This window comes from Mustela nigripes, chromosome 9 (assembly GCF_022355385.1).
Source record: "Mustela nigripes isolate SB6536 chromosome 9, MUSNIG.SB6536, whole genome shotgun sequence".
Classification (NCBI taxonomy): Eukaryota; Metazoa; Chordata; class Mammalia; order Carnivora; family Mustelidae; genus Mustela; species Mustela nigripes.
The window spans coordinates 62147169-62170739 of NC_081565.1; the positions used below are offsets into that span (position 1 = coordinate 62147169).

At 40.1% G+C, this 23571-nt stretch overlaps 1 protein-coding gene across 2 annotated transcripts; it reads right to left on the bottom strand.

The window, feature by feature from the left end:
• Nucleotides 1-502: 502 nt before the first annotated feature.
• MLANA (melan-A) lies at nucleotides 503-22632 on the bottom strand. Of its 2 annotated transcripts, XM_059412301.1 has the most exons (4): nucleotides 20621-20697; nucleotides 17643-17739; nucleotides 3028-3141; nucleotides 503-739 (listed from the first exon to the last, which is right to left on the bottom strand). In XM_059412301.1, the coding sequence occupies exons 1-4, from the start codon at nucleotides 20695-20697 to the stop codon at nucleotides 671-673; spliced, it is 357 nt and encodes a 118-aa protein (XP_059268284.1). In that variant the 3' UTR covers nucleotides 503-670. The 2 variants fall into 2 exon arrangements, 1 of the variants encoding a protein (XP_059268284.1); XR_009406430.1 differs by lacking the exons at nucleotides 503-739; nucleotides 17643-17739; nucleotides 20621-20697 and adding exons at nucleotides 1459-1598; nucleotides 22545-22632.
• Between the last annotated feature and the right edge of the window lie 939 nt (nucleotides 22633-23571).

Below are 23571 nucleotides of genomic sequence, written 5' to 3' on the forward strand. Positions count from 1 at the left end.
TTGTGATAACATTGAGTCTTGAAGTGAAATGTAATTAAAACTGTATTATATGTAGTACTCAAGATAATGGATCTCTGCTGTATGTTATTGTAGCATCATGGAATTTTAGAACACAAAGAGACATTACTGACACTTTCCTAATCAGATGAAACTGACTATAATTTGGTAGGTCAATCAGCTCTTGGTCTTAGCTCTATAAAGGTATCCTTTGTGAGAGTTCCATGGCATGGACTCATCTGCAACAATTCTGTTAGAGTTCATGTTAGTCAAAATGTTGCTTCTTCAAAAATCAGAATAATAGTTTATTAGGTATTAGCCAAATTTCAAATAAAAGAAATCGAATGGTCCCAGAACACACACTTGACTCTGTCTCAGAAAATACCATAAATTTATTAGAATTACTGCTAGCACAAATAGTATCAGTATTACAATGTTTATTTACAAAGTTTTTCCATTTTAAAATTTCTTATCTTTCCCTCAATTAGTATAGCCAGTTGCTCCACTAAGAATTTAACACTAAGCTTATTAATAGAAATGATGTACACTGTTTCTACAGTATTCTGAAGCAGAACATTAGATGTCCATATTACATTCTAGCAAAAGTGCAAAGGAAATCATTTCATCACCTCTCCACATTCTCTCTTTTTTTTTTTTTTTCCTCTCCACATTCTCATGATGAATAAGGTGGTGGTGATTTTTCTATAGAGAGTTTCTCATAGGCAGGTGCAGCATCAGCAACCTGTGAGAATGAGAAAGGGAGAGTATGGCCTTGGCAACAGTGCACAGATTTCTGGGAGAAAGGTAAAGTTGGTGGTCAGCATCATATTTATACGACTTCTCTGGACTGAAACTTCTAAGTGCCCACATTTCATTCCCACCCAACAAGATAATCATTAAATTTCACAAGTGTGTATGTTGAAATGTTGAGGGGAAGAGGAAGAGTAGAAAAAATAGAGCTAACAGCATTCCCAAAATCTCAAAAATGTATTTATACTTTCATTATCCCTGTCAGCAGAAATCCCAAGCCCTAACGGGTGAATTCTTGAACACTGTTTAAAGCCACTAATATACATTACATTTATACCACATAGATAGATTTTCATTGTGTGCCTAAAGGTCAGTGCTATTGTCAGTACAGCACAAATGGTTAGGCCTTCATTTAATGCTCACGATTCTAGGAGTATTTTCATTGTTTTCATATTATAGTTTGGAAAACTAAGTCAGAGGGAGGTCAGGTTACTTGTCCAAATCATATAACTTCACAGTAATTTGGCTCCAGATTCCGTTTTTTAAACCACTGTGACATACTACATTTGTACCAATGCTGTCCAATAGAAATAGAGTATAACACATATGTGGCTTTAAAAATATCTAGTACTGCATTACAAAAATAAAAAGAAACAGGTAAAATTAATTTTCATAATATAGTTTATTTAGGGGCGCCTGGGTGGCTCAGTGGGTTAAGCCGCTGCCTTCGGCTCAGGTCATGATCTCAGGGTCCTGGGATCGAGTCCCGTGTTGGGCTCTCTGCTCAGCAGGGAGCCTGCTTCCTTCTCTCTCTCTCTCTGCCTGCCTCTCAGTGTACTTGTAATTTCTCTCTGTCAAATAAATAAATAAAAAATCTTTAAAAAAAATATATAGTTTATTTAATCCCACATATAAAAATATTATCATTTCAACATGTAATTGATACAAAATAATTAATGAATCATTTATATTCTTTTCCTCATACTAAGTCTTTGAAATTTGGTATTAGAACATTTTAATTCAAACTACTATGTGTTCAATAGCCACATGTGGCCAGCACCTATCCTGTTGGCCTATACAGCTGATACATTTAATCACAGATGCTTTGTTTCCCTCCATTAGATATACCTACATTCAGAAAAAAACAAATATACTAGACATAAGACCAAAAAATATTGTATCCAGAATCAGGTTTTTCCTTTGGCTCTTACATTTAGGGATATCATCATTGACCCTGGAAAATCTGGGTATGAGAGGACACAACTTAAGAAAATCTCTGTACTTCCCTGTTTTTTTTTTTTTTTGTCTTTGTTATTGTTTATGTTTTTGTTATGATAAAATATACATAACATAAAATTTACCATTTTATGGCTATCAGACACATGAAAAAATGTTCATCATTACTAGCCCTCATGGAGATTCAAATTAAAACCACATTGAGATATCACCTTACACCAGTTAGAATGGCCAAAATTAGCAAGACAGGAAACAACATGTGTTGGAGGGGATGTGGAGAAAGGGGAACCCTCTTCCACTGTTGGTGGGAATGCAAGTTGGTGCAGCCTCTTTGGAGAACAGTGTGAAGATTCCTCAAGAAATTAAAAATAGAACTTCCCTATGACCCTGCCATTGCACTCCTGGGTATATACCCCAAAGATACAGATGTAGTGAAAAGAAGGGCCATCTGTACCCCAATGTTTATAGCAGCAATGGCCAGGGTCGCCAAACTGTGGAAAGAACCAAGATGCCCTTCAACGGACGAATGGATAAGGAAAATGTGGTCCATATACACTATGGAGTATTATGCCTCCATCAGAAAGGACGAATACCCAACTTTTGTAGTTGTAGCAACATGGACGGTACTGGAAGAGATTATGCTGAGTTTCACTTATTTGTGGAGCATAACAAATAGCATGGAGGACATGGGGAGTTAGAGAGGAGAAGGGAGTTGGGGGAAATTGGAAGGGGAGGTGAACCATGAGAGACTATGGACTCTGAAAAACAATTTGAGGGTTTTGAAGTGGCGGGGGTAGGAGGTTGGGGTACCAGGTGGTGGGTATTATAGAGGGCACAGATTGCATGGAACATTGGGTGTGGTGCAAAAATAATGAATACTGTTATGCTGAAAATAAATAATTTTTTTAAAAAATTACCATTTTAACCATTTCAGTAGCATCAGGTATATTCACATCACTCTTGATTTTTAAATTAGAATAATTTTATTCCTCTGAGTTAAAAGCAGTCATACATTAAACACCAAGATGCAGGATCTCAACTTACCACAGGTTCACAATTATTCTCTTGAAATGGCAGTTTGCTGTCCTGATGACCAAACCCCTCAGATGAACATCTTCCTATTAAGATACTTTGAATGCCAGCATGAATACCTTTGTCCTGAAATGTGAATGCATGAAGGTCAGTGAATGAGGGAAAAAAAGAATTGAGTTCAGTAAGAAAAGAGAAGGAAGCTGAATTTATTTTTAAAAATAGATTTTTTAAAAAAGATTTTATGTATTTGACAGAGAGAGAGATCACAAGTAGACAGAGAGGCAGGCAGCAAGAGAAGCAGAAGCAGGCTGAGCAGAAAGCCCAATGCAGGGCTCAATCCCAGGACTCTGAGATCATGACCTGAGCCAAAGACAGAGGCCCAACCCACTGAGCCACCCAGGTGCCTCTACAAATAGATTTTAATCTTGGTTCTGCCATTTACCTGCAACGGGACCTCAGGCTAGTCACTTCACCTTTCTGAATTCTAGTGCTTGCATCTGTAATAATGAAGATAATGATACCTACATCTCAAGAGTTGTAGGAATTAAACTAAGAATAAAGCACTTATTACAGTGCCTGGCACCCATTAGTCAATGGGTATTTTTGAAGGGAAGGAGAAAAAGAATGAACCTGAACAATGAACCTCAAAGAATGATTTTTTATTTTTATTATTTCTTTAAGAAAGAGTGCATGAAAGGGGTAAGGGCAGAAGGAGAGGGAGAAGCAGACTCTTCTGAGCAGGGAGACTGATGTGGGGCTGGTCCCAGGACCCTGAGATCACGATCTGAGCCAAAGGCAGATGCTTAACCCACTGAGTTACAAAGGAATCCCAGAACTTCAGAGAATGATTGTTAGTGAAGGTGATCAAACTAGTGCGGTATCTCAGTGAGGACAAGCTTGGGAAAAACTTGGTAGCATGGACACATTGTGTATTTCTGCCTTTGCCATAATGACAGCAAAATATCTTTTTTTCCCCAATTTTTAAAAATTTTAGAAATTTCTTCTCAGTGTTCCAAAATTAAACACTACAAATGCATCTGATGTTGTAGAATGTTGTGGTAGTAGCTGGTGCTTCCAAGTCAAGCTGCAACATGATAAGTCAATCTAAGGCTAAGTTATGCATCCTGAATTATTGTGGGGATGGGTGGGTGAAAGCTCAGTTTGCTTTGCATAGGTTTAGAGGTTGATATTTTCCATCCCCAGAATAGAATTACAACAGATTATATAGAGCAAAGACACATACCCAAGTGGGGACTTCAGGAGTTGTCTACCATGGTGAGGTATTTATTTCATCACTGACATAGTTTGAAATTGCTGACACCTTGTGATAATAAAAAGGAGAATTTTAGTTGCTTTTATTATTGTTAAATTCTCCATTGTGGTGGTTCTCAAACTTCAGCATGTGTCAGTATCACCTGATGGCTTGTTTAACACAGATTTTTGGGCCCACCTCTAGAATTTCTGACAGAGCAGATCTAGGGTGAGGCCCATAATTTGCATTTCTAACAAGTTCCCTGGTGATACTGCCAAAATTGCTGATCCAGGGCCACATGGAGAACCACTGCTCTGCACACAAATCACTTCCTTATTGCCTGCACCTGGGTGACCCAGCTGTACTCAGATCCTTAGAAGGACTGGGCAAGTAATGCATAAGTGTCAGGTGGGCCAGGTGGTGGCCATAGAAAAGGAGGCAGTATATATCATCTAAAGGGACAAACACTGTACAGTTGCCACTATTTGCCAGATCTATTTTTTTTAAAGAAACTAGAAATCAAGATTTTCATGTAAAATATTACTTTTATATCTAATTGTACCTAGGTTGACACCTAGGTGTCAAATTCATTTTTTTTTTTTTTTAAATGCAGACTTAAACATACCAGTGAGCCAAATCCAGCCAGTGGGGCATTAGCAGCACACACTTTGTGGTACCAGCTGAGAAGGGCTGGAACATGGAGGCTGTGCAGATGTTGACCAGCTCTTCAGCCTTTTCTGCAGATTGTGATTGATCACTGGGGTCTGCTAGGTTGGAAGAGGATATCAAGGTACGTTTCTCAGGGAGAAGTGTTTGGAACATCAATGAGGTGAAGACAGACATGGATTGGGGCTGATAACCACACAGTCTGCAGACTGATGAGTAGTTTTCCTAAACTCTAGTCTGAATTTTGCACAAGGGCCCTAAACTTGATGTAAGAATACAGGAATTTTCTGCTTCTCTCCCCAGTTCCCAGCAATATATTCCAGGTAAGGTATTTAATGCATTTTCTCCCTTTACCTCAATTATCAGTTACTCTTTTTCTTATTTGTAAATTTCTCACCTGCCATAAATTAGGAGCATGATCTACTCCCCCAAATCACTGCCAGTTCTCTGAATTTGCATTCAAACTTCAGCATGCATTTTCAAAGGCATCTTCCTTGGTCTCAAGGAAGACCAAGGGATAGAAGGTCCCAGGCTCTGCATGGTAGCAAGAGCTCTGGGAGATTTGAGCACAGGGGCCCCCCGATCATGTATTAAGAAACTCAACACATGATACATGAATATAAACTGAGTTGTCAGCAGGGATCTCAAAATTCTTCTCCAAGAATCAAAAAGTGTTATGTCCTAGAAACGATAAAGTTGGTAAACACTAAAATAACTATCACCCCCACAAATCATATTCCTACAAAAAAAAAAAAAAGTTGCCTCAAAGAGCAATCCCCCTTCCAAAAGATGTTTTTCAGAGACAAAAGAAATTGTGAGTCAGTGGAAACATTTTAGGAAATCTTTTTTTTTTTTTTTAAAGATTTTATTTATTTATTTGACAGAGAGAAATCACAAGTACACTGAGAGGCAGGCAGAGAGAGAGAGAGAAGTAAGCAGGCTCCCTGCCGAGCAGAGAGCCCGATGTGGGACTCGATCCCAGGACCCTGAGATCATGACCTGAGCCGAAGGCAGCGGCTTAACCCACTGAGCCACCCAGGCGCCCACATTTTAGGAAATCTTAATTCCAACCAACCTCGTTACCATCCTATGGTCAATGAAAGTGGGAGAGTGAACATTTGAAAGCTTAAAATAGGTTGTTAAATGTGGAGTAACTTAGGTATCTGAGGCTTGCATTTATTGTCACTTATGTTATTTGGCCTACTATTATTATTATTATTTTTAAAGATTTTATTTATTTATTTGACAGAGATCACAAGTAGGCAGAGGGGCAGGCAGAGAGAAAGGGAGGAAAGCAGGATCCCCGCCGAGCAGAGAACCTGATATGGAGCTCGATCCCAGGACCCCAAGACCATGACCCGAGCTGAAGGCAGAGGCTTAACCCACTGAGCCACCCAGGCACTCCTATTATTATTATTTTTTAATTAGGTTCCATGCCCAGTGTGGAGCCCACTCCTAGCCCTGAGACCAAGAGATGGGCTTAGGTCAAGAGTCGGGTGCTGAACCAACTGAACCACCAGGCACCCCTATGTCTTTTGGTTTTGAAATAAAAGAACTGCCACTTTGGATGTGGAGCCTATTAAATAAGTAAATAAAGAAAAGAAAAGAAAATCCCTAAAGGGAGGCAAGGAGGTAATTATGCAATTAAATGTAGTATTTAGTGCACTACTGTACATAATTTTGCCAATTTCTTAGACTACTGATTCCCAACCCAGCTTTTCAAGACATGTGAAAGTCTCAAAACAAAATTTTAATATTAATTTAAAAAATAAATGGCAGCAGTTTTAGACAGATATTAGAGAATTTTTTTTTAAAAGATTTTATTTATTTACTTGACAGAGATCACAGGTAGAGAGGCAGGCAGAGAGAGAGGAAGGAAAACAGGTCCCCTGCTGAGCAAAAGCCGATGCGGTGGGGGGGGGGGGGGCGATCCCAGGACCCTGGGATCATGACCTGAGCCGAATGCAGAGCCTTTAACCCACTGAGCCACCCAGGCACCCCTAGACATGGATACTAGAGAATTTAAATACAGCTCCATCTCATAAAAATTCCAGAAACTCTACAAATCACTGGTGTAGACCTAGAGACATGATAGGTTGAATTTGAACTTACTAAGCAAAATGTTCATTGTCTGAGCTTATGACATTAAAGACTCTCTGTTATGGTATAATTAAATTTAAGATGAGTGTATTGAAGCAGAAAGGGAAAAAAATCATTGTATTTTTGTCTAGTAGCATCAAGCTAGTAGTTGTGGACATTAGGAAATGCGTACCAGCATATTAAGTTTGTAGTGCGTTTACTCCTTAAAAGACTCAATCGTTATGTTTTTGTATACAAATAGAACTAAATAAAAATATAGAAGAAAGTATATATTAAATAAAGACTGATATGCGTCATGGTTATATTGCATGTGCCTAGGGGTAGAGTAGAGCAAATGAGGCCCAGAGAAGTTAAACTCTAAAGGCACCATGCAAGTCAATGACAGACAATGAAACTAAATGCTGATGCCAGGATTTGGGTGGCTGCTATGTGCCAGGCACTGGAGGTACAAAGATGAGTAAGAAATACTCTGTCCTAGTTCATTAATGGGGGAAAGGGATGGAAGAGACAAAAAGTAAATAACCAGTTATAAGGGAATGCTAACTCCATGCTAGAGGCGTAAATGGAGTTCTGTGGCAGAGAGCAAAGTCCTTCCCTATCTGTGGGGAAAACCACAGTGAGGTATCATATGAGCACGGTGTCCATCCCTAATCTCCTAGCCCAAGTTTTTCCTATGGTACTTATCTAAAATCTTTTTCAGATGCAGCAACTTCTCCTTTCCACTAAATGTCAACATACTGGTGGGCTGCTCCTCGGTGGTTGTGTCAACACCCAAATGTGCCCCCCTTTTTATTATTATTATGTTAGTCATCGTTAGTTTTTGCTTTAGTGCCATGATTCACTGTGTTGCCATGGCTGATATCGAAGAGGTTACTGCCTATGTTCTCTTCTAGGATTCTGATGGATTCCTGTCTCCTGTTGAGGTCTTTCATCCATTTTGAGATTTTCTTTGTGTATGGTGTAAGAGAATGGTCAAGTGTCATTCTTCTGTACATAGCTGTCCAATTTTCCCAGCACCATTTACTGAAGAGACTATATTTTTCCCATAGGATATTTTTTCCTGCTTTGTTGAAGATTAGTTGACCATAGAGTTGAGAGTCCATATCTGGGCTCTCTGTTCTGTTGCATTGGTTTATGTGTCTGTTTTTCTGCCACTATCATGCTGTCTTGATGATCACACCTTTATAATATAGCTTGAAATCAGGCAATGTGATGCCCCAGCTTTGTTTTTCTTTTTCAACATTTCTTTGGCGATTCAGGGTCTTTTCTGGTTCCATACAAATTTTAAGATTATTTGTTCCAGCACTTTGAAAAATGCCAATGGTGATCAATTTTGATCAGGATGTCACTGAAATTATAGAATGCTCTGAGCAGCATAGACATTTTAACAATGTTTATTCTTGTGATCCATGATCATGAGTGAGTGTTCTGTAGTTCCTCAATATAGATCCTTTACCTCTTTGGTTAGGTTTATTCCAAGGTGTCTTATGGGTTTTGGTGCTATTGTAAATGGAATTGATTCTCTAATTTCTCTTTCTACAGTTATATTGCTAGTGCATAAGAAAGCAACTGATTTCTGTGCATTGATTTTGTATCCTGCCACATTACTGAATTGCTATATGATTTATAGTAATTTGGGGGTGGAGTCTTTTGGGTTTCCACATAGAGTATCATGTCATCTGTGAAGAGAGAATTTGACCTCTTCTCTGTCAATTTGAATATCTTTTAATTCTATTTATTGTCTGGTTGCTGTTGTTAGGACTTCTATTACTATGTTGAACAATAATGGTGAGAATTTACCCTGTCTTTTGTAATTTGTATTTGGGACATTCTGGAAAAATGGGCATTAGGAAAGGGATAGCATGATAGTGGCAGAAAAACAGACACATGCAACAGAACAGAGAGCCCAGATATGGACTCTCAACTCTATGGTCAACTAATCTTCAACAAAGCAGGAAAAAATATCCTATGGGAAAAATATAGTCTCTTCAGTAAATGGTGCTGGGAAAATTGGACAGCCATGTACAGAAGAATGACACTTGACCATTCTCTTACACCATACACAAAGAAAATCTCAAAATGGATGAAAGACCTCAACAGGAGACAGGAATCCATCAGAATCCTAGAGGAGAACATAGGCAGTAACCTCTTCGATATCAGCCATGGCAACACAGTGAATCATGGCACTAAAGGCACTAATGGGACTGCTCAAGCTTCCTGGTAAGGAGAAGAAGTCAAAGCTATAGCTGCCACCTTCCTCTTCCCCTCTTCAGGCTGCCAAGCTCCAAGTGCCACCTACATAGAACCTTTGTCTAAATTGTTTGCTGAGTGAGGAATGGGGCTTCCCCACATCTTTTGCAAAGAGAATTTTTTCCATTATGTATCAACTCCGAAGTTTCAAGTGTGTAATAAAAAAGGGAGAGAAGGAGGGAAAGTGGAGGGAGAGAAAGAGAAAGAGAGAGAGAGGGAGAGAAAGAGGGAGGGAAAAGAAAAGAAAGGCGGGGAGGGAGAGAAGAAATTGCAACTCTTCTTTCATTCCATCGCTCACTATGGAGAACGCCTTTGTATGCTTAAGAGCTAAAGTACTACCTGGCTTCGAAGTGAAATCTGTAGTTCTTATTGTTTAGAGATTCAGTTGATGTTTCCCATTTGTGGAAGACACTGATGCCCTAAGACTAGACTGTAATTTGTTAGGTTCCTGCTTATTTAGGTAAAGGGAAAAAATTCCATCAAAACCACATTGGCCATCAAAAGAGAATGGGGGGTGGGAGGTTGGGGGAACCAGGTGGTGGGTTTTGGAGGGGACACAGATTGTATGGAGCACTGGGTGTGGTGCAAAAACAATGAATACTGTTACACTGAAAATAAATTTTAAAAATTTTTTAAAAAGAGAGAGAAAAAATGGGCCATGTTAAAAACCCAGTGGTGGACAAGATGGGGAAGTAGGAGGAAGCGCCTTTTCAACTTGTACCCCAAAGTGAGCTGATTACCTACCAAAGAACTCCGATCACCCATGAAATCAGCCTGAGATCAGAATTATACACGTCTGGATCTCTACAGGGGGAGAAGACGCTAGTGGGCAGGTAAAGCGGAGTGAGAACGGAGGACTGATATCGGAAGATAAACAAAAGGGGGAGGGAGCCACCAGAGGCAACCAGTTGGAAAGTAATACCCCAATACGAGCGAGAGTGCACTGCGTCTGGGGACCAGCATTAACTTGGAGACAGGTTGAAAGCACTCCAAAAGAGCAAAGGATCACGGTGGGGAGAGGGGGGGAGGGAAATTGTGGGAATCCGCATGGCTAGGGACAGGGGCTTAAGTCCCCGGTCCCAGGACAGCCTCCCCTGGCGCTGAGGCAGAGAGAGTGTGGCGGAGAAACCAGCTCTTGGTCCCTAAGCCACCAGCGCGCCTGAGAACGCGTGGGGTCCGTTTCCTGTGAGGGGATGGGAGCCACGCCTGGCGGCAGAACGCGAGAGCCCTACTAGAGAGCCTGAGATACTCCCCTGAGAGAGGTATAAAGGCCCAGCCGGTGCCCTTTGATACGCGCCATTGTTTCAGAGCCTGCACCAAACTCTCCCCCCAGAGAGGTGCACGAAGGCCCAGCATGGTGCTCTCGGACCTGCGCCCCGTTCTCAGAGCCTGAGGCCCGCACGTGAACCTCAGCCTCCCCTGAAATTGGTGCACGCAAGCCGTGCGCTCTTAGACCCAGAAAGACCAGGAACTCCCAACCCGGGCCAGAGGGAAAATCTCAGTGTGCGATTGCTGCTTGGAACCTCTCTGGCGGTCTAGAGCTGCCCGGACAGCCGCCACTGCCTTGGCTTTGGGTACAAGCAAAAGATCCTGCATCCCCAGGGACTGCAACTTGGAACCTGCTCTGCCAGCGGCTAAGGGGGGACTTATTTAGGCTCTGCAGCCAGACTGAGGCTTCTCTCTGAGAGGGAGATCAGGGTGCAGTTTGTTTTCCTCTAAAACTACAAAACCATCAAAAGCGGTCAAAGTGAAGAAAAAAAAAAGTGAACAAACATAAAAAGCGCCAGAGAACAAAAGCCTGAAAAAAAACCAAAAAAAAAACAGTTTCCTCAGAGCCCACCCCCTTGAGGGGCGCGGGAGGACTTAACATCATTGACTGACAACCCACGTGGCAGGCCCCTCCCCCAGAAAACAAACCAAGAAAGAAAAAAAAAAAAAGAGGTGGGGGGAAAGGACTACAAGAGAACAACCACTACTTCATAGGAAAACTTTTATTTTTCATTCATTCCCACTATTCTGGTTCATTTTTTTTATATATAGGTAATTTTTTTAACCTAATAAACATCACAGTGAGCTGTCCAGTACATCAAATTCTGTAATAACCTTCTAACCTGAACTTTTTGATACATACACCTATGTTTTTCTTTTGCATTTCTATTTTTGAATTCCTTCTTTTTTTTAAATTTTACTTTAGTTTAGTCTAGTTTATTCCTTTTTATCTTTATCTTCTAATATTCATATAGAGTAAACTTCAAAGTAATCCCCTTTCCCCAATCAATACTACCCATATAGGTAAACTAATTTTCAATCCCCCTTTATCTTAGGAAAGTTGAGTCCTTTAACAAAGATATCAAGATACATCCAGGAAGAATCAAAACAACCTTCCTCACACACACTGAGAATTTATAACCACTCTCCCATCTCTCCCATATTTGTCTTCCACCAGTGTTTCTGTGTTTTTGTGCTATCCTGATAGTATATAAATCTTACACTTGGGGTTCTTTTTGATGAGGTTCTTCCTTTATTTGCATCAGTCTTTTTGTTTGTCTGTTTTTGTTTGTCTACTTCATAAATCTTACCTTAGGGCCCATTTGGGCTGAACCTTCTCTTTCATCTTCCCTTTCTTTCCTGTCTCTCTCTCTCTCTCTTTTTTTCTTTTTCTTTTCTTTTGTCTCTCATTTGGGTGGGGAATCCTGATTGCTCAGAAGTGTTCCAGGGTGCATCTTGACTACACCACGGTTGATACATCCAGCTACATCTGTTCAGTCATCTCCCACCAAAATGACTAGGAGGAGGAATGCCCAACAGAAGAAAAATACAGAGGATGGACCTTCTGCAACAGAGCTAACGAATATCAACATAGACAATATGTCGGAAAGAGAATTCAGGCTAACAATTATCCAGGCAATAGCTAGGTTGGAGAAGGCCATGGATGACCAAACAGAATTAATTAGGGCCGAGCTGAAAGCGATGAGAGATGGTGTTCACAATGTTAGGGTGGAGCTTAAAGCTACCAGGGAGGAGGTTCACAATGCTCTCAATGAGTTCCAATCTAATCTAAACTCTCTCAAAGCTAGGGTAACTGAGACAGAAGATAGAATTAGTGATCTGGAGGACAAACAGATAGAGAGAGAGGATCAGGAGGACGCCTGGAAAAAACAGCTTAGAAACCATGAAAACAGAATCAGGGAAATAATGATGCCATAAAACATTCCAACGTCAGAATTATTGGGATCCCTGAAGGGGAGGAGAAAGAAAGAAGTCTAGAAGATATAGTGGAACATGTGCTTCATGTACCAGAGGCTGAACGGTTTCCACCCAAGATTATACATTACAAAAAAACATCACGACACCTGATAGTCAAATTGAGGAATTATAATTATAGGTATAATCTCTTGAAAGCTGCTAGGGCAAAGAGGCTCATTACTTACAGAGGGAAGCCCATCAGAATAACATCAGACCTGTCCACAGAGACCTGGCGAGCCAGAAAAGGCTGGCAAGATATATTCAGGGCACTAAATGAGAAGAACATGCAGCCAAGAATACTTTATCCAGCAAGACTGACATTCAAAATGGATGGAGAGATAAAGAGTTTCCAAGACCGGCAAGGCTTAAAAGACTATGCAACCACCAAGCCAACACTGCAGGAAATATTAAGGGGGATTCTATAAAAGAGGAAAAATCCTAAGAATAGCATTGAACAGAAATATAGAGACAACCTACAGAAAGAAAGACTTCAAAGGTAACACGGTGTCAATAAAAACGTATCTATCAATAATCTCTCTCAATGTGAATGGCCTAAATGCGCCCATAAAACGGCACAGGGTTGCAGATTGGATAAAACGACAGGATCCATCCATATGTTGTCTACAAGAGACCCATTTTAAACCTAAAGATACACCCAGACTGAAAGTGAAGGGATGGAGAAGCATCTTTCATGCCAATGGGCCTCAAAAGAAGGCAAGGGTAGTGATTCACATATCAGATAAATTATATTTTAAACTGAAGACTGTAGTCAGAGATACAGAAGGACACTACATAATCCTTAAAGGGACTATCCACCAAGATGATCTAACAATTGTAAATATCTATGCCCCCAATATGGGAGCATCCAATTACATAAGAAAACTGTTAATCAAGATAAAGAGTCATATTGATATGAATACACTAATCGTACGAGATCTTAACACGCCTCTCTCAGAAATAGACAGGTCTTCAAAGCAGAAAATTAGTAAAGAAACAAGAGCATTGAATGACACATTGGAACAAATAGACCTCATAGATATATACAGAACATTCCACCCTAAAACAACAGAATACTCATTCTTCTCAAGTGCACATGGAACCTTCTCAAGAATAGACCACATACTGGGTCACAAATCAGGACTCAACAAAAGACTGAGATTATTCCCTGCATATTCTCAGATCACAATGCTTTGAAACTGGAGCTTAATCACAAGGAAAAGTTCAGAAGGAACTCAAACACCTGGAAGCTAAAGGCCACCTTGCTTAAGAATGCGTAGATCAACCAGGAGATCAAAGAACTGAAACAATTCATGGAAACCAATGAAAATGAAGACACTTCGATCCAAAACCTATGGGATACAGCAAAGGCAGTCCTAAGGGGGAAATACATAGCCATCCAAGCCTCCCTCAAAAAATTGAAAAATCCAGAACACAGCAGCTTTTTGTACACCTTAAAGAACTGGAGAATCAACAACAAATCAAACCAACTCCACACATAAGAAGGGAAATCATCAAGATTAGAGCTGATATCAATGAGGTAGAAACCAAAGATACAGTAGAATGTATCAATGAAACTAGACATTGGTTTTTTGAAAGAATCAATAAGATCGATAAGCCTCTGGCCACACTAATCCAAAAGAAAAGAGAGAAAGCCCAAATTAATAAAATTATGAATGGAAAGGGAGAGATCGCAACGAACAACAAGGAAGTAGAAACAATCATCAGAAGTTATTATCAACAGTTATATGCCAATAAGCTTAGCAACCTTGATGAAATGGATGCATTCCTGGAAAATATAAACTCCCAAAATTGAACCAGGAAGAAATCGACAACCTGAATAGATTGATATCTAGTAACGAGATTGAAGCAGTGATCAAAAACATCCCCCCAAAAAAGAGCCCAGGACCTGACAGATTCCCTGGGGAATTCTACCAAACTTTCAAAGAAAAAAAAAAAAAACCACCTATTCTCCTGAAGCTGTTTCAAAAAATTGAAGCAGAAGGAAAACTTCCAGACTCTTTCTATGAAGCCAGCATTACCATGATCCCCAAACCAGGCAAAGACCCTACCAAAAAGGAGAATTTCAGACCAATATCAATGATGAATATGGATGCTAAGATTCTCAACAAGATCCTAGGAAACAGGATCCAAAAGCACATTAAAAAGATTATCCACCATGACCAGGTGGGATTCATCCCTGAGCTACCAGGATGGTTCAACATTCGCAAATCAATCAATGTGATAGAACAATTTAATATGATAGAACAATTTAACATGGTCCTCTCAATTGATGCAGAAAAAGCATTTGACAAAATCCAGCATCCCTTCCTGATTAAAATGCTTCGAAGTATCGGGATAGAGGGAATATTCCTGAACTTCATCAAATATATCTATGAAAGACCCACAGCAAATATCATCCTCAATGAGAATAAGCTTGCAGCCTTCCCATTGAGATCAGGGAAGGATCCCACGACAAGGATGCCCACTTTCACCACTCTTGTTCAACATAGTATTATAAGTCCTAGCAACAGCAATCAGACAACAAAGAGAAATAAAAGGTACCCAAATTGGTAATGAAGTCAAACTCTCTCTCTTCACAGATGACATGATTCTTTATATGGAAAACCCAAAAGACTCCACCTCCAAACTACTAGAACTCATACAGCAATTCAGCAACGTGGCAGGATACAAAGTCAATGTACAGAAATCAGTGGCTTTCTTATACACTTACAATGAAAATACAGAAAGGGAAATTAGAGAATTGATTCCATTTACTATAGCATCAAGAACAACTAGGTACCTGGGAATAAACCTAACCAAAGAGGTAAAGGATCTGTACTCGAGGAACTATAGAACACTCATGAAAGAAATTGAAGAAGACACAAAAAGATGGAAGACCATTCCCTGCTCTTGGATCGGAAGAATAAACATTGTTAAAATGTCTATACTGCCTAGAGCAATCTATACTTTTAATGCCATTTCAATAAAGATTCCACCGGTATTCTTCAAAGAGCTGGAGCAAATAATCCAAAAATTTGTATGGAATCAGAAGAGACCCCGAATCGCTAAGGAAATCTTGAAAAACAAAAATAAAACGAGGGGCATCACGTTACCTGATTTCAAGCTTTCTTACAAAGCTGTGGTCACCAAGACAGCATGGTACTGGCATAAAAACAGACACATAGACCAGTGGAACAGAGTAGAGAGCCCAGATATGGACCCTCAACTCTATGGTCAATTAATCTTCGACGAAACAGGAAAAAATATACAGTGGAAAAAAGACAGTCTCTTCAATAAATGGTGCTGGGAAAACTGGACAGCTATATGTAAAAGAATGAAATTCGACCATTCTCTTACACTGTACACAAAGATAAACTCAAAATGGATAAAAGACCTCAACATGAGACAGGAATCCATCAGAATCCTAGAGGAGAACATAGGCAGTAATCTCTTCGATATCAGCCACAGCAACTTCTTTCAAGATATGTCTCCAAAGGCAAACAAAACAAAAGCGAAAATAAACTTTTGGGACTTCATCAAAATCAAAAGCTTCTTCACAGCAAAAGAAACAGTCAAGAAAACAAAGAGGCAACCCATGGAATGGGAGAAGATATTTGCAAATGACAGTACAGACAAAAGGTTGATATCCAGGATCTACAAAAAACTCCTCAAACTCAACACACACAAAACAGACAATCATATAAAAAAATGGGCAGAAGATATGATCAGAGGCTTCTCCAATGAAGACACACAAATGGCTATCAGACACATGAAAAAATGTTCATCATCATTAGCCCTCATGGAGATTCAAATTAAAACCACATTGAGATATCACCTTACACCAGTTAGAATGGCCAAAATTAGCAAGACAGGAAACAACAAGTGTTGGAGGGGATGTGGAGAAAGGGGAACCCTCTTCCACTGTTGGTGGGAATGCAAGTTGGTGCAGCCTCTTTGGAGAACCGTGTGGAGATTCCTCAAGAAATTAAAAATAGAACTTCCCTATGACCCAGCCATTGCACTCCTGGGTATATACCCCAAAGATACAGATGTAGTGAAAAGAAGGGCCATCTGTACCCCAATGTTTATAGCAGCAATGGCCAGGGTCGCCAAACTGTGGAAAGAACCAAGATGCCCTTCAACGGACGAATGGATAAGGAAAATGTGGTCCATATACACTATGGAGTATTATGCTTCCATCAGAAAGGACAAATACCCAACTTTTGTAGCAACATGGACGGGACTGGAAGAGATTATGCTGAGTGAAATAAGTCATGCAGAGAGAGTCAATTATTATGTGGTTTCACTTATTTGTGGAGCATAACAAATAGCATGGAGGACATGGGGAGTTAGAGAGGAGAAGGGAGTTGGGGGAAATTGGAAGGGGAGGTGAATCATGAGAGACTATGGACTCTGAAAAACAATCAGAGGGGATTAAAGTGGTGGTGGGGTGGGAGGTTGGGGTACCAGGTGGTGGGTATTAGGGCACGGAATTCATGGAGCACTGGGTGTGGTGCAAAAATAATGCATACTGTTATGCTGAAAATAAATAAATTTAATTAAAAAAAAAAACCCAGTGGTACTTTGTGCTGCTGAGGGGTGGGTGGTTTCCTCATTGCACAAATGGCTGGATGGGCCCTAGGTATGCTAAATTTTTTGCTATAACTTGGAACTCCCAGGGAACCTGGGAGGAAAGGGGTAAGGCAGCAAAGTGAGATAAAGAGGCCACTAATTAAAGAACAGAACCAGTGGGAATTCTCAGGAGGAATGTTAAGACCCTGAGCATCTCACATGCAGCTGTTTGCTGTGCAAAAGGATCAGGACTCCTGGCCCCATACCTCACAAATTATCTGTGCCCAGTTACACACATAGCCAAGCATTCAAGTTTCCTGTGAGTGGGACTAAGGAGATGGGCCAACTTTCTTGTTGGAGTTCATGCCAGGTAGAAGCAAAAAGAGCTGCAAGAAGTACAAAGTAGAGAAAGACTCATCAAAACCAGAAATGAGAGCTAAAGGTGATTATGAGAATGTTATCCCATTTCCCAAAAATTCAGAGAAAGAAGGAAAAGGGGGTCCTGGATCTGGAGGGATCCCAGCAGTGGAAATTTACTAACCCTCAAACTTCTGTATCCACTTTGTCTTCTCCAATAGCAACAGCCAATGAGCAGCAAAACTCCCAGGATCATTGTCAGGATTCCGATCCCTGCAGCCCTGGCCCAAGAAATAGATAAATCTATCTGTGTACAGAAACCTTGTTCTATATTGTGAAGAAACATGTATCAACCTTCAATCTTCACAAGGGCTTTGCCAGCCCAAAGCCACATATCCTATTCTCCAAGTAGTTTCCCTCCCCACCCTACACCTCACTAAACACCCAGCACCTCCAACACCTATACCCAGGGACAGGAGCTTTCTTTAGGAGCTTCACAGATGTGTGCTCACAGAAGTAGTGCTAACTGTCATGGCCTAAGCATCAAAGTTCCAGGAACAAGAGGCGAAGTAGCAACTGACCTGTATGTGAACAATGTATTTACAGAGACAGTTTTCTTTTAATCAGAGCTAGTTTAAAACATTTTCCCCAACCATCAGTCCACAAAAAGTATTAATAATTAACATTGACTTAAGATCTACTCTACTCTGGGTGCCATGATAAACATTCTACATAAATTAGATTATTTAATTCTCACAACAACCCTAGAATGTAGGCATCATGCCCATTTCACAGATGAGGAAATAGATCCAAATGTTAAGTTCCTTGCTAATGGACATACAGATGTAGCGCAAGATGGAGTCAGGATTAGAACTTGAGTTTGTCTCATTCATGATTGTGTCCCCTTTGCCTGAAACTCACACCCTCGCTCCTTGAAGGTGAATCAAGATATAGCTGGGGTTTCTTCTGGAGAGATTTTTGTCTTATACCACCTACCTGACCACCTCCTTCTTAAGGTAGCTGAGTCATCAAATCTATCCTGTTCATATCTAAATGGGATGGATGACAGTGCTGGATAAAAACTCTGACCTAATTATGCATGTCAGTCCACCTACTTTGTGGATTATGAACTGAGACCTACCAAGACTCGCCAACATCACCACCACCTCAGCAGCTACTCTGTAATTCATTGAGCATTGATTGGTGCCAAGCATTGTGCCAAGCTCCCACATATAGGTTTTTATTTCATCCTCACAATAATCTTCTGAGATATATATGATGCTCATATCATAGCTGGCATCTCCACAATTTTAAGCTGGTAAAATTCCCAAGACTGCACAACTGGAAAGTGGCAGAACCAACATTCACAGTAACTGGCCTAAGATACCCAACCGGTGCTTTTCCTGCCATATCACCCTTCCCTGAAATGAAGCTGTCACAAGGAGCATTCAGTGGGTTCTTGTGACTGAAGGCAGCTGATTCAATTACTAGAATGCCTGTGGTCCAATTTCACCCAAAAGTCTGTTTTCATCCCTTTGGACATCTTGACAGACAGAGCTCTGTTCTGGTTCTTTATGCTCATTTACATTGCATTCACACACACCCAGTGACTGATAGAGTGGAAAATATCAGGATATGCCAGACACACCAAAAGAACCCACTACCCAGATGGGTAGGAGTCTCCAGAGTGTTACCAAATCTCTTCTGAGTCACCTGAGATGCATGTTAAAGTGCGGACTCTGAGATCAACCCCTGGACCCACCAAATCAGCCTCTCTGGTAGCAATGCTTGGGAAACTGCATTTTACAAGCTCCATGAGTGGCTTATGCCCTCTTGATTGAGAGAACCCCTCAACCTCTTTTTTAATTGAAGTTTCACAGAGATACAGTTTGTTGAATCATCATAAAGAAGCTGAAACAATATCTCCCAATCCCCATTCCCAACTGAACATTCAGGGATGTTAGAAAATCCCACTAGGGTCTTCTGAGGAAAGAAGACTAAATTCTTCATTAGTGTCTTTAATGGGTTCTACATCTTGCTTGCCCCTACTAGTTTACTCTAGTAAAGATTTTTCAATAGTTCCTTCTCAAGGGAGAGCAAGTTTGCAGGAAGTTCTGACTAGACCACTTAAGACTTGGTTCAAATAAAAACCTGGTACCTAGTTTGTCCTGTTGGAGTCTTTACTCAGGGGGTGGAACCCAATCTAGAGCAACTCACTCTTGGGTACTCTAGTACATGCAAAGTGTGTTCCAGCAACCTGTCATCCCACTACAGCACTTACGCTTGCTAAAATAATTCTTGAGCCTAATTCTGCACTACACTGTAAGATTTTTTCAAAGATAAGGACAGCATCTTAGACTGACTATACATTGCTTAGCACTTAAAAATGCTGAATGCTGTAACTACTTATTTAAAATTAATTCATACTATTAACACCTTTCCTTAGAATAAAATTATGATGTAGAAGTTATGACCACCATCTTCACCCTGGGGTCATTCTGCAGGTGGAGTTGCACATACCTGGCCTACATTCTCACTAGATCTTTGGCAACTCATCTTTGTTCTGTCTGCAAACCATCTCTAGGAGCCTGAGTGGAGTAGACAGAACAAGGCTTGAGGAAAGAGTCATCTTGCTCCCAGACAAATATTTTCCAGCTGCGAAAACTTTAGTAAATGCCTAATAACCAAGAATGCAGAAAAAAAAAAAAAAACAAGATCCAACTTATTACCACTCCTATCTCCTTGCCTATAAATCCTCAGAAAAGCTTGACTGAGGCCCTTGTAAGATCATGGGGTCCTCTCACCTCATTGCCAGGGTTTTTACTCTCTAGAGAAATGAACACTAGAGAGATTTACTGGCAGGCATGTGCTTGTGGAAATCAGCAGACTGTGTCATCAAACAGAAAACTGCAAACCTCACTGGGTTCAGTTTTTTTTAATTAAATTTATTTATTTTCAGCATAACCGTATTCATTATTTTTTCACCACACCCAGTGCTCCATGCATTCTGTGCCCTCTATAATACCCACCACCTGGTACCCCAGCCTCCCACCTCCCCCCCCTTCAAACCCCTCAGATTGTTTTTCAGAGTCCATAGTCTCTCATGATTCACATCCCCTTCCAATTTCCCCCAACTCCCTTCTCCTCTCTAACTGAACTTACTCTTCAGCTGTGATGTAAGAGTGATTGTGCCCCTTCTTGGGGTAACCAAGGATGAAGTGAACCTCTTCTCTTGACATCTTAAGGGGGCAGGTCACAGGAAACCTAATAGCAGGGGCACACAGGTACCTTTAAACACATTCAGAACATCCTTACTCAGCATTTCACAAATATCCACAGGCATTCTCTCCAGGTGAACATCAATGATAGCTGGAACCCTCTGGTTTCTCTCTGTAAGAGGATTTGTACTTGCTTTTTCATTGATATCAAGTGGAAATCGCTCAGGTTTCTAACTGCTTCCACCAACTGAAAACTAAGTTCAAACAAGAAACTACAAAAAAAAAGCAAAAAAAAAAAAAAAGAAAGAAAAAGAAACTACAAAAAAAAGCAAAAAACTTTGAAATTGAGTTATTATTGGAGAGGGAAGTCTCTTCATTTGCCTTCAATTTGACTCTATACCACAAACTTATAGAGAAACAAAATGCATTTTTAAAAAATGACATTTTATTGTTACTACTATTATTTTTTTAAGAGATGGGGAAGAGTAGCAGAGGGAGAGGGAGAATTTTAAGCAGGCTTCATGCCCATCGCAGAGCCTGATGTGGGGCTTGATCTCACCACCCTGAGATCACCTATGCTGAAATCAAGAATCGGATGCTTAACTGACTGAGCCACACAGGTGCCCCACATTTGTGGGTCCATGAATTGTTTAAGTTCTTCTTTGATTTCCTGGTTGATCCAAACATTCTTGAGCAAGATGGTCTTTAGCTTCCAAGCGTTTGAATACACAAAATGCATTATTTATTCATTCCGTATTTTCCCTGGCACAAGACTGGTTAATAAAAGGAGTTATTTCTCTCCAAAAGTATTAAATTGATATCAGTGTTTGGCCATATAGACAGTTAGATAACATATGGGTATGTGGCTGAGCGCAGCATTCTCCAAGTCCACCCTCCAGCAAAGGAAATGCCTGGGCTTGTGCGTATTCATTTACACCTTCCAAAACAATATGAGGACTCCCGTAACCTGATTTTGTCTAATGATTTGTTTTCCCTCCCACTGAAATCAGTTTTGCTTCTCTCTCATTCAGGTCTCATGAATAGGGTTTAAATATGTGGATGTGACACACACACACATATAACAGTATATATATGTATAACATATATAATAACATATTATATATAGAGAGAGAGAATACAAAATTTTAAACCATAATACAAACAAATAAAGAGCTCATGAAACCAACAACAGTTTCTCTCTCTCCTTGCCATTGTATTTTTCTTCTCTCTAGTTCTCATGAATTTCAAAGCTCTGATAATAGAGTTATATTAGTTATATTAATTATTATTAATATTATATATATTACTAGTATTATGTTAATATATTAATGAACCTCTTTAAAATAGTAGGAGAGAAGTGGGAGAACCGAGCGGGGAATTTGCCATGTGAACCCTTTCTATTGTAATTTTTCCTTCCCAATTGTAAAAAAGAAATTCTATTTGAACTCACTGAGCATCTCAGGTAAATAATGTAGGGGTGAGCCCTATGTTAAAAATTACAGATACAAAACCCAATTCTGCATTAAATTGTTTTTGTAAATCTATGTAAACTCTGCAAATAGTGTGGGTGCAACAAATGGACCTCATCCCAAACCAAGAGAAGCAGTCTTTCAAGTGACAGGAGAATACACAAGCAGAATCACAAGCAGGATGCAGCATGGTCCTCTGTTTTTCTTCTTGGCAGTCTAGGAACAGGATCTAGGAGGAGACTTTGTGAGCCCTCAGAAGCTGGAGACTTACATTAAGGAGAGATTTTGTGGACAGCCAAACATCAGGGAAGCAATGAGGGAGGGCAAAGGAGCCCACCACAATCCACCCAAACCTGTTCTCTTGGACAAAAACAATTGTTGAGAAGGACATGCTCTTACCTTTCTGGATGGGACTATTCTGTCTGTTGTCTGGCCCTCTTTATCAAGATTTCTTTTTTGGTTCTTAATCTTTTAAATTGCTTTTCCTTATCTCCAGTCTCATGTTAGTCATGAGCTTGGATTTCTGACAGGGTCATCTGTGATTGCTTAATTGGCATAAAAGAAGCTGCCTTTATTCGTCTCTTCAAAAAGTCATTGTTTATTGTGGCCTCTGTTTTCCCCAATCTCAGGATTTCCTCCCTGGGAAGCCATTTATTTAAAGTACTTGTTCCTCCTCCATAGGGTTGCCAGATAAAATATAGGATTCCCAGCTGTTTTTTATTACAGATAAACAATGAATACTTTTTAGTATAACTATATCCCCTGCAATATTTTTTAGCATAATTATATCCCCCTTGCTAGATGGTACATATTTTTATTAACAAAATTATTTTTAGGGTGCCTGGGTGGCTCAGTCAGTTAAATGTCTGCCTTTGGCTCATATCATGACTTCAAGGTTCTGGGATAAAGCCCTATGTTGGGCTCCCTGCTCAGCAGAAAGTCTGCTTCTCCCATTTGCTGTGCCCCTCCCCATTCCCCACTCATGCTTTCTCTCTTACTCCCAAATAAATAAAAAAATTTTTTAAAAGTATTTGTATTTTGTCTGAAATTCAAATATAACTGGGCACCCTATAAGCTCCCTCATCCCCACCTCAAAGACTTAAAGAGCCTTGAGTCTCAGACCTGGAGACCATCTAGTCCCACCCTATCCTGGTCAAGAAGAAGAAATCATCATTCTTTTCCATGAATTGTTTAATTTCTTCTTTGAATTCCTGGTTGATCCAAACATTCTTGAGCAGGATGGTCTTTAGCTTCCAAGTGTTTGAATTTCTTCCAACTTTTTCTTGTTATTGAGTTCCAGTTTCAAAGCATTGTGATCTGAGAATATGAAAGGAAAAATCTCAGTCTTTTGGTATCAGTTGAGACCTGATTTGTGACCCAGTATGTGGTCTATTCTGGAGAAAGTTCCATGTGTGCTCGAGAAGAA